The sequence below is a fragment of the Opisthorchis viverrini genome, assembly GCF_000715545.1.
Source record: "Opisthorchis viverrini unplaced genomic scaffold opera_v5_789, whole genome shotgun sequence".
In the NCBI taxonomy this organism is placed as follows: domain Eukaryota; kingdom Metazoa; phylum Platyhelminthes; class Trematoda; order Opisthorchiida; family Opisthorchiidae; genus Opisthorchis; species Opisthorchis viverrini.
The window spans coordinates 21,715-37,705 of NW_008752440.1; the positions used below are offsets into that span (position 1 = coordinate 21,715).

Below are 15,991 nucleotides of genomic sequence, written 5' to 3' on the forward strand. Positions count from 1 at the left end.
ATAATGTGCCTTCTGTTGGCTGCTCCCACAGTCGTAATCGCTACTTATGAGGAGTCACTGTGCTCCACAGAACTGATTTTTCGACTTTCTTTGTTTTATTATTGTTTACTTCAGGTAAAAACCTCAAACCGCACTGGGAGACTGCTGCTACTGAGTTGAAAGGTGTCAGGTTGGTGCCTGTGCTCCACAGAACTGATTTTTCTACGGACTTTGTTTTATTATTGTTTACTTCAGGTAAAAACCTCAAACCGCACTGGGAGACTGCTGCTACTGAGTTGAAAGGTGTCATGAAGGTTGGTGCCGTGGACGCCACTGTGCACAATCAACTGTCTCAGAAATACGGGGTCAGTTTCGCTATCCTAATGCATTAATGGTCACGGCTTGAGCGCTATGACAAATTTTCTCCATATTTCACCGTCGTTCCAAGTTAATTTTAGTCCTCATAGTTCACTAGCTTTTTTTATCATTCTTCAAGTCAAACAACTTGTCTGATGTTTCCAACCAAGCCATCCGTCACCCTAGTTCCGCCCAATGGTCTTTTCTGGGGGGGGGGGGGGTGACTTTTTTAAGAGGATTGTACTCGGAGTCGTTGTAAAACGTCGATTTGAACACCTTGAGGAACTGCTCCAACTCTCTGTGCTGATATCTTGTTTGGAACACGCATTCCAGTGGTAAAATCATTCAGATTTGTTCCTCGTGCATTTGAGGTGTGATGCCTTTACATTTTTGAGCACCTGTAATACGGCTTCAGGGCGTACAGTCTTGTGGACATTGTTGGTAGTTCCTGATTGAAGTCCCTCTCATTATGGAAGGAAACGTATGGCCAGGTGATGCTGGTTAGATTATCCAAATAGAAGCCGGTTGCCTGCCCGAAGGTAGATCTGCAGTCATTACGAGTCTTTGTCAGTTGGTAGCCGATGAAATCTTTTCATTCTTACTTTTGCTGTCGTTAATGAGGTGCATTGCCCATTCCAGTACTTTCGGGTTCAAGGTGTTGGCACTGTTCAACACCGGCGGTTTTTAATGGACAACAAAGTAAGGCAAGTCGCGTGTAGTGACTTACTGCCATGGTATTCATCTTCGTTTGATGATAGCGCACTTATCTTCCTGTTAGAAACGGTGAGCGAATGTAGCCGTTTCGGTCAGAGCTTAGCGGTTACTCTGATGTTGTCAGCCGGCAACTAGGCAGGGGTTCATCAGATCACGTCAAGTTTTAACAAGTTTCCCTGGCCCATGTGTCAACTTTCAGTGGATCGCAAACCGCGGTACCAGTTATGTCAATGATGACTGACGTGGCCTTGTTTTTATTTCGCATCCCCATTTTCGACCCTATTGTGATTACTACACACTGTCGTAACATGCTCTCATAGGAAAGCAGCTCGAACCTGTTCTGCTTTTCCCCATGTGCAAATACAGTTAACTTGCTAACTCACACGTCGATGGAGTTGCATTATCCGTGTCAGCGCCGGAGCGCATTTGTAGCTTTCTGCCGCAATCTTTATTGGACCGCCGTCCAATACTTAATTTTTCTAGATCCGTGGATTCCCAACGATCAAGTTCTTCCCTGCTGGCTCAAAAAAGAATACAGACCCTGTGGACTACGATGGTGGTCGGACGTCTGATGACATAGTGCGATGGGCCATGGATAAGGCAGAGGCATCGATGCCCGATCCCGAATTGACCGAGATCACTTCATCTGCAGTGTTCTCGGACGCCTGCGAAAAACACCAAATCTGTGTCATCAGCGTCCTACCAAGCCTATACGACTGTCAGTCCGATTGTCGTAATCAGCACTTGAACACGATCAAACAACAGGCAGCAGAGTACAAGAAACAGAAGTGGGGGTGAGTCACGGTCCCAACACAAATGCTTCTGGTCTCTTGCTTACTAGTTGCCTTCGGTAGAGATGTATCACTGATTCCAGATTCTTTATCGCATTTTGGATAAGTAATGAAGAGCCACTCGCTTTTGTACGATATATAAATTACGACTCTACAAAGGGCTGTATTTAATCCATCTTGGGGCGTTGTGGTAAGTGCGTTTGGACATTTTGCTGCGAGCAAAAGTCCTTGAGACCGCGCGAAATCGTCCATCATTATCACGTTTGCGCATCATTTTTAGCCACCAGCCGTGCCTGCGAACAGCTATGACGTGCTACCATTGACTCGAGTGTTCACAGACCGAAACCGAAATAAGGAAACCAGTGACCCACCTAATGGGAGTAGATTAACCAAACCGCTTTAATTTCCTACGCAAAATGATCTCTTCCCTATTTCCTTCTCATTCTGCCCTCCTCATTAGGTGGGTCTGGACAGAAGCACTAAAGCAACCGGAGTTGGAAAAAATGTTTGATATTGGTGGGGCGGGATACCCGGTAAGTATGTTTTCACTGTCTCCTTTCCTATAAACTCCGCTTTTCTGCACGACCTCTTTCGTCCATACGGAATGCATCATGTCGTTCCGTAACACGCGGTAGCTGAAAAATATGACCTGATTCTTTGAGTGGAAACACGTGCAACACGCGAATTCTAAAGTGACAAAGCAGAAATTGCTTTCGGAGCACCCATCGAGTACCAGGATCTCCATAACGACACGAAACTCCGTGACGTTGTTGTTACATGCTGGTATTTTACACCCGTCACACTGCTTTATTCATACATATTAATGCAGCTTAGTTTTATCTAGGGCAGCAACTACAAAAGTTGTACTGCAAGCATCTCCGTCGCGCAATCCGCCAGCACCATCATCTGCGGTAGCTCGACAATGTGCTACGCGTACCTAAACATCATTCAGTGAAACAGGATGGGCAACTTGGGACTTGGAACGACGGGATGAAAGAGATTACGGATAGTCTGATTGTTGTTGGTGTGGTCCACTTTTCAGGAAAAGGTCCCCATGACCTCCTTCTTGACTGGAAACAATACAAGAAGTGACTGTTGATCGATGTCAGTGACGTTTTTGCTATCGATTTCTTTCCAGGTGGTCTGACTGAGCACATGGAAGTGAAGGCACCTCAGAATGCGGGTGATAGACCAGTACCACGGTCTTTCCTCACCCACCACTTTATCATACTTTATGGCATTGAGTATGATTAAACGAACTTTGTGATTATACGGCCGTAGAGCGTCAATGTCAGCACTGATTTGCTGTCTCTGATGACGATAATATTTAGAAAAGTAGGTCCTTCGGCTTTGCTCTTCGCACAGTACGTTTTCATCACCCGATCCTCTCTGCTAAATGTCTCAACAGTCGGGTTAAGGTATATGATTCAGTGCACCATCTCAAATACTCAGGGACCCTCGTGTTGTCATCCTCTCTGGGTATTTTTTTAAAACGAAGACTTAGAATTCGACCATCGGTACCTGTGTATGATCGACGCGTTTGTTGGTAATACATATCCTACGATAGTTGATCTAGTTATAATTCATCGATCACGGTGGTGAGGTCGTACTACGTCTATCACTTAGGTCCTAAGCAGTGCCGATCTTCAAAACACACTTTTGATATGCTGGGTTGGAACATGTATGTAGTCAGTTATAAGTTCGCCTATAAAGACAAAAAAGATAATCGTTCGGATGTAACACCCTTTCGGTGCCTAGCTGCCATGCCACGTGAAGGAAGCACGAGGGTTGGGCGTTGTCAGGTTGCCCAAGCCTGGACAAGGGAAGTCAAGAGGCAGGGCTGGGGTTGGAACCACGACCCAGGGGTCAGTAAATTCGCGCTCTAACCACAGCCCCAAGGTCGCCCATAGCACACCCCCATTGCCATATTCGCTCCGATGGCCCATCAGCACCAACAATGGTCTCGAAAACTGTCGCCTTCAACTGGAACCTTCCGTATCAGTTCTGTTTTCGCTGTATGGAGTCGTGACAACTAGAACCGTCGCAATTTATGGCCGAATAACCGAACGGTGGTGGGAGGTACCCACGTTTACGGTCTTAAATATAGAGGCTTGTTTAGTGCTGCAATGGCCTTACGCCCTAGCAGTGATTGGAAAGAAACAAGAACGCAAAAAAACTCTGTCTCCCTAGGATCGAAAACGGCGAACAAAGGGCCCGCGAACATCGTCCTGTACGAACCTGGCCCAACATTATACTAGCGCCACCGACAAGTAAACCGTAGCTAGGCGGTCCGGCTGAGGAATGAAAGCTGAGACCCTGGTATATGGGATATATGCAGGCACAGTATCCAGTTGAACAGCAGCCGCTTTCATTTCGCGTTGCCTTGCCATGCTCCGTACCCCTAGAATTCGTCTTCAGCAGGAGGCGCGGATTGGTTAGATACCAACACCAAATGCTTCACTCCCGTTTAACCTTGTCAATACAATTTAAATAGGCCTTATAATGGGAAGAGAAACTAAATGCGACAGGGTGAGGATCCAGGATTAGCCTACAACACACCTCCGAGGTGTCTAAATCTCCGACAATCTGGACAGAAACTGGTAGCATCAGCGCCACTGACATCAGTTAGCTTCTTTAGCATCCAGTGCCTCCGGCCAGGCAGAAAGAGGAGCATGTGGACCCTGCTTGACAATACCAACTTCTGTTCTAAAAGTAACTTGGCCCACTTACCCGTTTCCCTCGCCTTCTTGACTATCTACTCACTGTTTCGTCCAGCCATCATCGGGGCTTTTTGCGGCTTCTAATCTTGTTCTGTGGATGGAGCCCTAGTAGTCATAATATTTTCACATTCAGTTGACACTCCCTCATCTTCCACGCCGCCATATTATTTACCGTTTTCACAAAGCTCCGTAGGGTGTTCCTCACAGACGTTACATATTTAATTGAGTATGAACACAAGTCGCAATATTATTTCTAGTTCCACAGGATCTATTGAGGTGTGTTCTCAGTACCATAGGTATCCAAAGGGACAGGGTGTATTGACATCATATCAAATTTTTATCTGGTGTAAAATTGATTTGCAATGTGGTTTACGAAAGTAGTGGTGAAGTAGTTTCACTCGGATAACACATGGTCTATATCCTACAACTCTTTCATTTCCAGGCTATGGTTGCTGTTCACAGCAAGAAGCTGAAACGTGCCACTTTGCGTGGATCGTTTAGCACGGAGGGCATTCACGATTTCCTGCGTTCCCTGCTCCATGGTGATCCACAATTGCAACTGTTTCCCGTGCGTGAATTACCAAAGATCTTGACTGTGGATCCTTGGGATGGAAACGATGCTCCTGTGAGTCTTTCTTATTGAAACGTATGCATCGCCACACCATTTTTTGGTCATGCATGCAATTTGATCCATCAGTCTTGTAGTCCTCAACAACTATCATGTCTATTTTGATGTTATGTGTTCCTCAAACTCCATCGGTCTCACGATCCGATGCATCTCACAAAAGATTGTTGCGCATCATTCAGAGTCGCTCGGGCCGGGAGCCAGAAGGTCGGACGAGAGTCAGGTAGACACAAACCAGCATGTCTACGTGACCCCATCTTGTGGCGTCATTTGCCGGGTTCCAATGAACCTATCGCAAGTAGTATAATGGTTAGTCTTACGCACGACTGAATCAATGGTTCTCTGTGTGCATAAATGATTAACTCAGTCAACCCGACTGAGTTGAGCAGGCAGAGACAAGTAACACTCTAATCAAACGGCTGTGATTTGCTCTGCCGAGTCGAATCGATCATTTCGCTGTAATCACCTTTCGGTGCATAGCCACTATGCGGTCCAAAGGAAGCATGAAGGCTACCAGGTTACCCGATCCTAGACAAGAGCGGTCGAGATGCCGGGATTGTGTTCGAATCACAGACCTTTCGGTCGATGGTTCTGTGTATGCATAGATTGAGCACTCAGAGACAAATAACACTAATCAAACGGCTGTGATTTGCTCTGCTTAATCGACTCGATCATTTCGCTGCATGAGGGCTACCAGGTCACCCGATCCTAGACAAGAGCAGTCTAGGTGTTGGGATTGGGTTCGAACCACAGACCTTTCGGTCACAAAATTCGAGCAGTAACTACTTGGACATCCGTATTCCGACCTTACCGTGCCATATTCACTTCTTCGTCTTGCTTGTACTCACCTATCAGTTTACATTGGTACCTACATATCGAAACTTGCTGACAAATGCCGTCCGTCGTATCTTCGGACGAGTTGGTATTTCCAATCTATTGACCACTTGATATTAATGGAGTTGCAAGTTCTTACTAGAGACCTTGTTATGTATTTATCAGACACAGGTGTAAACCTAGTCATATGTCAGCTGAGAAATAATATCAACCAGGTATCATTATCCTCACTACATATTTGCCAAGATTGTTGTCTTCCTAGAAATCACCCAGAAATTTCCGAATCATTCCAGAGAAATATGGGTTCAAAATTTGTACTGTTCGCTGTTCTTCAATGCCGAACTACACTCACGTTTGATCATTTATCTTATTGGTTCTGTGTTTCTTGTGTTGGTCAGTATTTGTTTGTTCGAAGGCACCGATCATCTCAAATTGTGGTACTGCTGATCGCGTGGACCCAGTTTGAGTTCGTTTGCATAAAAAATGTATGCGGATCGGCTTGACGGTTCTGTATCGCCTGTCAACGGCAGTTTACAGCAGTGTGATCCACAATGTTTCATGAATCAGAAATGTATCCTCTAAGCGCAGAGGGTATAAGAAAGTTGTCATTGTTTGACCGTCGGTGTCTCCGAGGCCTTAGTCGGGTCTGTTGAGAACATTGGATTAGCAATGCTGAGGTGTGCCAGTTGGTCTTAGGAAGAAGGAACTCTCCGTGGATAGGCGAATCACTAAGGCGTCGTAGGCTACGCTGGTTAAGACATGTACTCGGCATGTCGGAATATAGTCTGCTTCACAGATCTCTTTTCGTCCAGTCTTATGTTGAGTGGAAGCGATCGAGAGGTGGACAGTGTATGACCTGGAAACGGAGTACGAAAACCCTAACCAGTAAACCTAATCGGGTCGGAAACTGCCTCCTTTCTGGATGGACATCCCGGAATTCAACTCACCAATGGTTAGTGACACTGACAGAAATGGCCAAATCGCACAGCCAGTGGTGCACGTGCATCAGAGTCATCGGCGTCAATGTTATTCATTGTCTCCAAAGTTTAGGTCTATCTCCCGCTGTAGCAGCTGAAACCAATGCACGTATGGTACACGGTTATAGCTGATAAATTGATTTGATGGATGGAACATTTGGTAACTGCACAAAGACCACAGACACTTCCGTCAACCCTTCCCTCTGAATGTGACTCACGCTATGTATGCGTGGATATTTGAGCTCTCCTGCGGTTGACCTTTTTTGGGGAGATCGTACGCCGGGTTGTGACGGCAAGAACTGCAATCATAGACTGTTCTAAGGAGAGATGTTTTTTGGGACAGGTTGCTTCAGTATATCTTCTGGCCACTTCAGTTACGCCTTCCCTACTTACGTGTCTTGTTGAACAGTGCTCACCACATATCGTGGATTTTCGATGTCCCTTGCGGTATGGCATCAAATTTGTATTTTGAAACTCCACTCGTGGCTGCACAATATCGGTTCCGATATGCATTTCCCTTTTTTTCTCAGCCAATCGAAGAAGACGAAATTGACTGGGAGGAAATGGGAATCAAGCGCGATTTGTAGTGTCACTGAGCTTACCGACAGGACGTCCGTTTTATCTCTGGATGATGATTTGTTATCCGCTTTCTCCTAACCGATTGAAGGATTGGTCCTTTTCATGTTTTTTGTTTTTCACTGCATACGTTTCTCTGCTGCAAACCTGGTGACGGCTGATTTTTTGCCGTCACTAGCATGGATGCGTCTTTATATATTGTTCTTTCTATGTTTGCTTCTGAGCTCGTGTCGGGGATCCGTTTTGCAGTCAGATTTCTAAGAGCAGCTCCACCGAAGGCAATTGGCCAGTTTTAAGAATTAGTTAAGTGATTTGTCGATAGGAGCTGACTAACAAGGACCTCATCTACACCGCCAGCATCAGCCGATCCGCCTGTCTACGACTTCCTGTTCATACACCTGTATAATAATATGTCAGTCCTTTCTCACATGGAACTAGTAAGTTTCCACGAACTTGCGCCTTGTAGCACCTGGTTTCAAAAAGTATAAATCTCTTAACTAAAAGATGAAAATAATAACGTCACTGGACCTCTACTAGATGCCGAAAGATCAACATCATCCAGGCATCTCGGTTCTACAACTCGAAGGTGTCAATCTGAAAGAATCTTCACCTACTGTAACTCAGGTTCCAACAGTGAGTGCATGCTTATGTTGCACAACACGATTGTTCACAACTTCAGAGCATTCCACCTAGTCCAGAAGATGTTTCCGGAAACAGGTTGTTGTTCTGATTGTGGACTTTGGCTAAGCGGTGTTGGATTGTCGATGGTGTTTACAGTAAGCAAAACCAATCCGTGCAGAAAGATCGAGGAGTTTCATCCTTATTGTGAATGATCAGCAGTGCTCGTCTGACGAAAATCCAGGGAGTTTCGAGCCCGCGACCTCCCTTTGATAGTGTGACTTTAGTTCCGAGTGATCGCTTATTTGAAAACGGTGACTGCCTGATAAGATGATTTTACAATAAGAGTATTTCCGTTTTTTCTCAGTACTGGATCCCCTACAAGAGTGCGTGGTACTTGGGCATCGTTGTGCCTGGCAATCGAATTGTCTCCCACGTTATCAGACCCAAACTCGGGTAACAGGAACACACGGGATTTCGCGTATTCAATGAATTTTTTATTGCTTTTGGGCATCACCGTTGTTTATTACCTTTTGTTTTCGGTCCTCAAATACCACCCAGGTCTCGGCGCAGAGAGCAAACGTTACTGATTCTATCGGAATGAACTGTCTGGTTGCCAAAAGTGCCCATAAAACACCTCCAATAAAAACAAGGCGTGTGGGTTTATATACTCACCTGAAAATTCAGTTGGCGTTAGACTGACATCCGAACGGAACTTTCGTCTGTGGTGTTAATCAACCGAATATGAGAGTCCGAGAGGTTACGTCAACTCGAAACGAAATCTATAACAGGGTGTGGAATATTTTTTCGTTGAACGTCTTTGTCAAAGTTACTGATTTTCAATGTTTATAGTCTGTTATATTACCAGTGGATTTCTGGATCACCTAGTGTGCCTCTACCATTGAGGATTGGAGGAATGTTGGCAAAAAGAGCAATCCGATTTGCCTAACCTCGACGCAAACGGACCCCCTCCCACATTTCAAGTTTTGGGAACACCTATGCAGAAATATGGAAGAATACGAACCTCTTGAAGGACAGTTCGTTGGGCTGGTAAACTCGTTTTGTTGCCGTTTGGCATCACTTCCGCATGTCTCTCTTGTTAACTGCGACTACAGAATACACTCGGTGGTCTTTGACATCGATTGTTCAGGCTGTCATTGGAGCCCGTACAAAAGTCGTGCGTCAGTCGACTCGTTGTCAGCCTGCAAGTGCAAGTGACAGCGGCGTTCAGCCCCTTCTACATGGCGTATACTGTTGAAAGAATTAGGGACCGTACTGCGATATTCACCGGGGGAATAGATGTGGTGAGACATCTCTTGCTTGACAGGTGGTTTTTAGCAAAATGCAGTCCTGTAGTGAAGGGACGCAAATGGAATGGAGAACTGTCCGATCTGACCCGTTTGGAGTGGGATAGTTATGAACCATCAGTCCACGATTAGTTTATAGCCATTAGTTACCGCGGCGGATAAGGAATTACGAACGCAGCACATGGCAAGACACACAGGTTCTCAGGACTTTCTCCCTTTACCCACAGTTCAGTGTACTATCCAACCAAAATCACGTTGCAGAACGTGTACACTGCTTTTGGCTCTGTCAGACGTGACTGTCAGAAGATCGTGTTTAGGACGATTTCAATTCATTCATTCAATCGTGAAGACAGAGTAGCACAACTATGTGAATCAAGAATGTGTCGTTCGAAATCCAACGAATTTCTGCCTCAAACCCACCAGACATCTTTTGACCTATCGGTTCTGCAACGCGATTGAATCAACTTGGATCTGCGTCCAATCATCACGCACATCAGTGCCGACAGAAATTCAGCATATTTGTAAGGCCTAAAGTAGGACTCATGTTGTACTTCACCGCATTAAAACGTGTACGTTTGAAATGTTTGTACTTCATCCAGTTTCTCACTAATTACAGAGCCTAAAATCATATGAACCTCTTTCTCTCATATTTACTGAACTTAAAAGTTCATGGCGTCTATGATCGCATTCCAAGCATTCCTCGATGAACAGAGTACTATCGTTGTTTCTTTCTACGTGAATTTATTTCGATGCGTGTGTGGGACCAGCCAAAATATCCGTCGGGTAAACATTATCCGAAAATTTTCATGAGAAAACTATCAGAAAGACGCGCTACACACAAAGTTCATCACCCGTAATGCAGCTATCAAATACTAAAAAATAACGTGGATATGAGTACAGTGCTCCTCAGATTTTTTCACGTTCAAGCATGATTTGCCCTCAGGTTGTATCACTTTCCTTAACGACAATACGCTACAAAAAAGGATGCCGGTGGCAGCAAATTCCAGCCCGTCATTGTCAGAAATTGTCACTCAATATGGTCAGGCAGAAGTCCACACAAATGGTACTTCATATGGATAGGATTGAGCGTTGAGTCACAGTGATCGAATGATTATCACAACAAGGCAAACCTAATTCATGGTCGCTGTCGTCAACTAACTAGCGAGAAGGAACCATGTCCTGATGCTTGAAGTCGCAAAGAAAGCTGACAGACGCAAACTGAGCAGGCTTTCTTAAATACGGCATATTCAGTAGACAGCAGTCAACACCTGAAGTTCGTGGAAATTACAAAAGCAATCAAACCTTCGAAAATGTCACTTATTAGAAGAACCAGTCCCGACAGTAAGTGGATTACACAACGGACAAGGGAATAATCGTTTTCGTTGGTAGAGAGTTAATCGGTTGTCCTTCACTTGTCTTTGACAGACGAGTTCTTTTTCTAAAGTCACTTTTGGCCCGCCTAGAACTTTCCATGTGAACACCATAGGCAGCTTGTCCTTGGCTGCACATGACAGGCCTGTACACGTCAATGTTCAATAAATCAGCTGAATCGCACGTTCATTGGTTTGCTGGTTTTGCTAAGAGCATCGGGCCAACAGGCGGCTATCCAGACTCGGGTTAAAGGTATTTAGAAGGCAGGAAAACTATGGCCCATAACATTATTGATTATTTATGTCCGACAGTTGCATATCCAAGCCTTCCGCCCGATTGATCGTTGCAGTCAGTTGGTGGAAGCTAATATGTTGACTTTTGGCTTACGAGTGGGAGTTAAATGGGCTTGATTTTTGACCTCAGAATCGCTTGACTCCCTCCGCAATTCGTTCCTCGTCTGTGATTGGCAATTACCAGTGACATACTATCATTTGAATACTACGTGGTATGTCTATCAGCCACATTTGGCCGTGTAATGTGGGTGTGGATGACCGGATATCAACGTTAAGTCATCACATTTCTACAAAGTTAAACGTCGGAGTGAAAAGTAGGGATTTCGGTGAGTCGGCGAGTGTCGGATTAGTTGCTGTGCTGGTAGCTTATTGCTGTTTGATAATACTGTCTCTCTCAGGGCTCCGGGCAGTATGATTCATCGCAAGGACACATTAAGTTGGGGGAGTCACATCGGATTGTTAAGCATGACAGCGCAGCATCCAACACCGTTCTTGAAAAAAAAGAGTGGCCGGACACTAGTGGTCTTACTTATAACAGACGTGTTGTAGGCAACATTTAACTTCCTGTGTACATTTCTGTTTGCATGGATTGAACGTGTTCAAGGTCGTGGATTGACTACCACCATATACCGCCAAACTATTCAATACAACGATTTCTAACGCCCGCTCAGAACATGGAATACGATTGTCCGAACCCGTATTGTTCATCCGGGCGAAAAATGCGTCGAGTTTGTTGCTACCATGGTTCCGAAATGAATCCACACATCCACTGGATCCGAATGGTTCAAATGACCGGGCAAATTATTTTACTCGTCAGGCACCACGTTGGCAGGCTGACAGACACGTATTACTTCTGTGCCAGTAACGCTGTGAACTACGGGAAATGGGATCTAGCGAGCTTCGCAATTAGGATATAGCGATGTACGAGTAGATCCTAACAAATGAGACAGCTTGATTTTGAATAAGAAATATGCTTTTTTAAATTCCTTTGAATGTATATCCCATCGACTTCAGGTTACCCTTCGAGGTCCTAGTTCATTCATTCTCATTAATTTTTCTGGATTCACTGTGACATTTAGTGCAGTAGAGGTGTTTCGTCAGAGAATTTCGTCATCCAGAAGGTTCTGCGTTTGGATTCACCTTGAAAAGAACAAACCCGTAAGGACCCACATGCTCTTCTCTGGTTTGTCCGCTATCCTATTGTACGCCTTGGACCACAACTTGAACATGAATAATGCCAAGTTCATTATATTTATTTTAATGCGTTTGGTAGGGGATGATATTACGCACTGGGCACGTGCTGGATATGATATTATCCGCTCTTTCAACCCGTGTATCAACGAAATAGCTATCGTGAGGAACGGTGTTCGTAACTTGGCGCTGGAAGTTTGACTTAACCCCTCATTGTTGGTCGTTCTTATTTAGCACTGTTATAAAGCCCACCAGCACAAACTCCGATAACGTGATGCTTCATGTAACCGGTCCCCTTTTTTAAAAAAAATACAAGCAATACAATGAATTTGGTGGTGGAAGGACTTGTACCGATCCTATTCCGTGGTGCCGAAAAAGGAGATTTTGATGTTTCCACATTTCTTGTAAAAGTCTATCAGAACAGGCGATCTAGCAGATTTGTCTCCATTAGCATTTTGCGAACTAAGCTGAAACGGATCTACGTTTGGTTGTACTTAGACATGACAGCTGGACAAGTCCTTAGTTTTGGAACAAGAGCTTCTATGACCTTGATATCCCGAAAATCATGCCAACTGGCACATGAGGCATACTTTCCTCAGAAGAATATGATCAAAGAGGGAATTCTCAAGTCTCCCGTTGACATCAAATTAGTTCTCAAATGAGTGTATTTTATATAATATTTTGTTCAAGTTAAAAATCGTGCTGATCAAAACTAGGGTACCTGGCATACCGAAACGTCGATAAAGTATTTTTTCGAAACCAATGTACAGTGTTGATTGGGTAAAGATAAATATTTGTTTTTCGGTTGTGTTTTCTAGGGCTTCATATCTCCTCATAAATAATGACAAAGTACCCGTGGGAAAACGAAGTTTGGAAACCATCTGCTTGAGACGCTGGATCGTGGGTATAGAATCACCATCTGGCTCGGGATTGGTAATGCCCATGTATACATGACAATATGTGGTAATACGCAAAATCGATAGAGGTAGTAATGTATCCAACTGCTTCGGACTGACGTGATAGATACATTTGTGGCGCTAAAGGGCAAGCGCACTGTCTGGAAGTCCTGCATGTTCATTCGGAAGTTGCAGTTAATTGAAATCGCGGTCGAAACTCCAACGACCATGGAATGCACTGGATTTTCACAAACCTGGGTTTTCAAGAAAATGAATCTCAATGTGAAAACCGATTGTCTGTGTCAGTGGCTCCGTCATCACCAAACAGTTCTGTTCCTGAAAAAATTGATAGTGTAGTTTTAAACGATTGTGACTCGTTAGTTAGCCACACTGTGAACTAAGCATATCCCAACCATCTCACATGACAATAAGAGTTAGTGCAGCGTTGTGCAAGGCGGAGATTATTTTCACAAAGGTACTCATCTACTGCCATTCCTGGCAGTAGTAACTGCTTTGCATCATTTTTATGGGGCTAGCGCTAGGGTGTTCACGCAGAGGCTACATCCCAACCTGACCTATTACAGAGATTGCTCTGTGCAACATGGTGTGATGCAGGGCCCCTTTCCAATCTTACGCTGCACCAGTTGTTGAGTAACTGGTTAACATACTTGACCGCGCAAGTCTTTGCTATTTCCAGGTAGTTGATCTAATTACTGGCAAAGTAATTGATGATTCATTTGCGTTGGCGAGCGTGCGATCGCACTCAGACAATCAAAGCCAATCAGTGCATTTCTGCGCTTGAGCCCAATATGCATGGTGAACAGAAATTGTGGAGTGTGATGCAACGTATAAGGTGAATGGAATAGAGTCAACACGAAACTTTAATCTTCGTTTGCTCACTTTCAAATCAGTTTCATCTTGATCCGAATACTGGGAATGGGGACCAAACAGGTTACTGGTTGCTGGGAATCTTGCAGGTTGAATTGCCGTTCTGAGAGAAAAGCGTCCTTGTTCGAACGCAATAAAGAGGACTTCCTTTTTTCAATAAATTCAACAGGGATCGACTAATTTGCTCTGCTTTTCTGAGATCAGGTGCTTTCCATCTAAAATCTTGTGGGATGGAGATTCAAGAAGTCTGGCCAAGTCATTGATGAATGAATGCTTCCTGATGACAGATTTTGGAACCTTGACCTGAATGAGTGATTCTTTGGGGGTGTAAAAACTGAATGAGAATTGCTTACTTACCTTGTGTGCTCTTGATGTATGCGTCAATCGAGCAAATGGGTTTCGCTGAGGTAGAACGAGGTCACATGCGTTTATCACATATCGGTTAGATCTGAGTGAAACACATCAAGTTAGTGCAGCACAGGACGTGAACAACGAATAATTGGGACAGTCAGGCATCCACCAAAATGTGTCATTTTTTAAAATGTATTTTATATTTATCGTTAGACCTAATTAATTTGATATAATTACCAGACCACAGCCTTCTAGGTGGTAGATACACTCCACAAGTGACCTCTTTTACTGGTCACAGTCGCGCACCCAGTACATAACAACCGGTCGTGCTGCCTTTGGACAACGAACAGATTTTGCCGTACTTCGATTTCAAGTATCACACAGGTACTTTTTTTAGAGGTGTTGTCTAATATCCCCGGGATGCATCCACTAAAGTATTATACACCCAAGCCCCTCATAGGCCGAAATTGATATGTCGGAATCCATGATTTATTGTCAAACGTGGTACACATATATGTAAGTTGAAATCTTGACTTGTGTTGGTTAAACTGGAAAAATTTTGGACGGAACGACCAAGATTCGACATGCGACCATGGCGTGCTTACTTTGAGTGTCTTGTGACATCTCACACACTTGGTTTTCCTAAACGATACGACCAACTGGGTGAATCTATATGATCACACAGAGCTCATTTCTAGCTTTAAAAAGAAAGAAATCGATGTGGTGCAGTCAGTGACGAACCACACTGGTTTGATAGAAGGTTCAGCTGGAGTCCGAACAAATCTCCGGGTAGCACCAACGTAAGTTGTAGTTGATTGAAATTTACGAGCTGCGTCCAATTTGGTGCTGAAATAAAGGGAACATTGATGGAAACTCGAGAGCTGTGGTTATCTGGTGAGCTTTAGCAAGAACAAGATCGGTGGTAAGCTGTGATAAGTATTTCCTTATGCCATGATATCTTCATCATCTCGTGAAAAATACTTGCATGGATCCATGGTTCCATTATGTCGCTAGGCTCAGCAAGGTCACAGAGATATACAGTGATACAATGTAGTGAATCATTATTGTACTGTTGTACTGTTGTTGTATTGTGAGCAAAAGACCAATAACATCCCTGCTCACTTTTTCACTGTGGTATGCTTTCATCTGCGCAAACCTCAAGCCCACGACAAATTTCACCTTGGCCCTACACAAAAAATATCAACGCCAGACAAGCTAAAAGGTACTGATTGGAGTTGTCCTCTTCACGCTATCAATCAACACGAGCTTGATCTGAAATGCGGACTCAAAACGTCGAAGGGGAATACTGACTTGAATGGATTCGCCACTTGTTCGAATGCCATTCGAAATGATGCAGTGATTTAACGAAAGGATATGACACTGGCTACTTTTCTAGGCTTTCAGTACCACAAGTGATTAGGAATTGCGGAAAAAACAACACATTGTGTACTTCTCTGAAAGCTGCTAATGTTCTCTTGAACATTGACGAGACGTTTGCAAATC

General features: G+C 44.3%; 1 protein-coding gene across 1 annotated transcript in view; it reads left to right on the plus strand.

Annotated features, from left to right (window-relative positions):
- T265_12068 (hypothetical protein) overlaps positions 1–7,785 on the plus strand; it is a gene marked incomplete at both ends in the record, with an annotated part of 14,557 nt that extends 6,772 nt beyond the window's left edge. The window contains 5 exons of the mRNA XM_009179004.1: positions 235–344; positions 1,534–1,844; positions 2,302–2,374; positions 5,004–5,186; positions 7,528–7,785. Coding sequence (XP_009177268.1) covers positions 235–344; positions 1,534–1,844; positions 2,302–2,374; positions 5,004–5,186; positions 7,528–7,584 — 734 coding nt within the window. The remainder of the gene's footprint in view (positions 1–234; positions 345–1,533; positions 1,845–2,301; positions 2,375–5,003; positions 5,187–7,527) is intronic.
- Between the last annotated feature and the right edge of the window lie 8,206 nt (positions 7,786–15,991).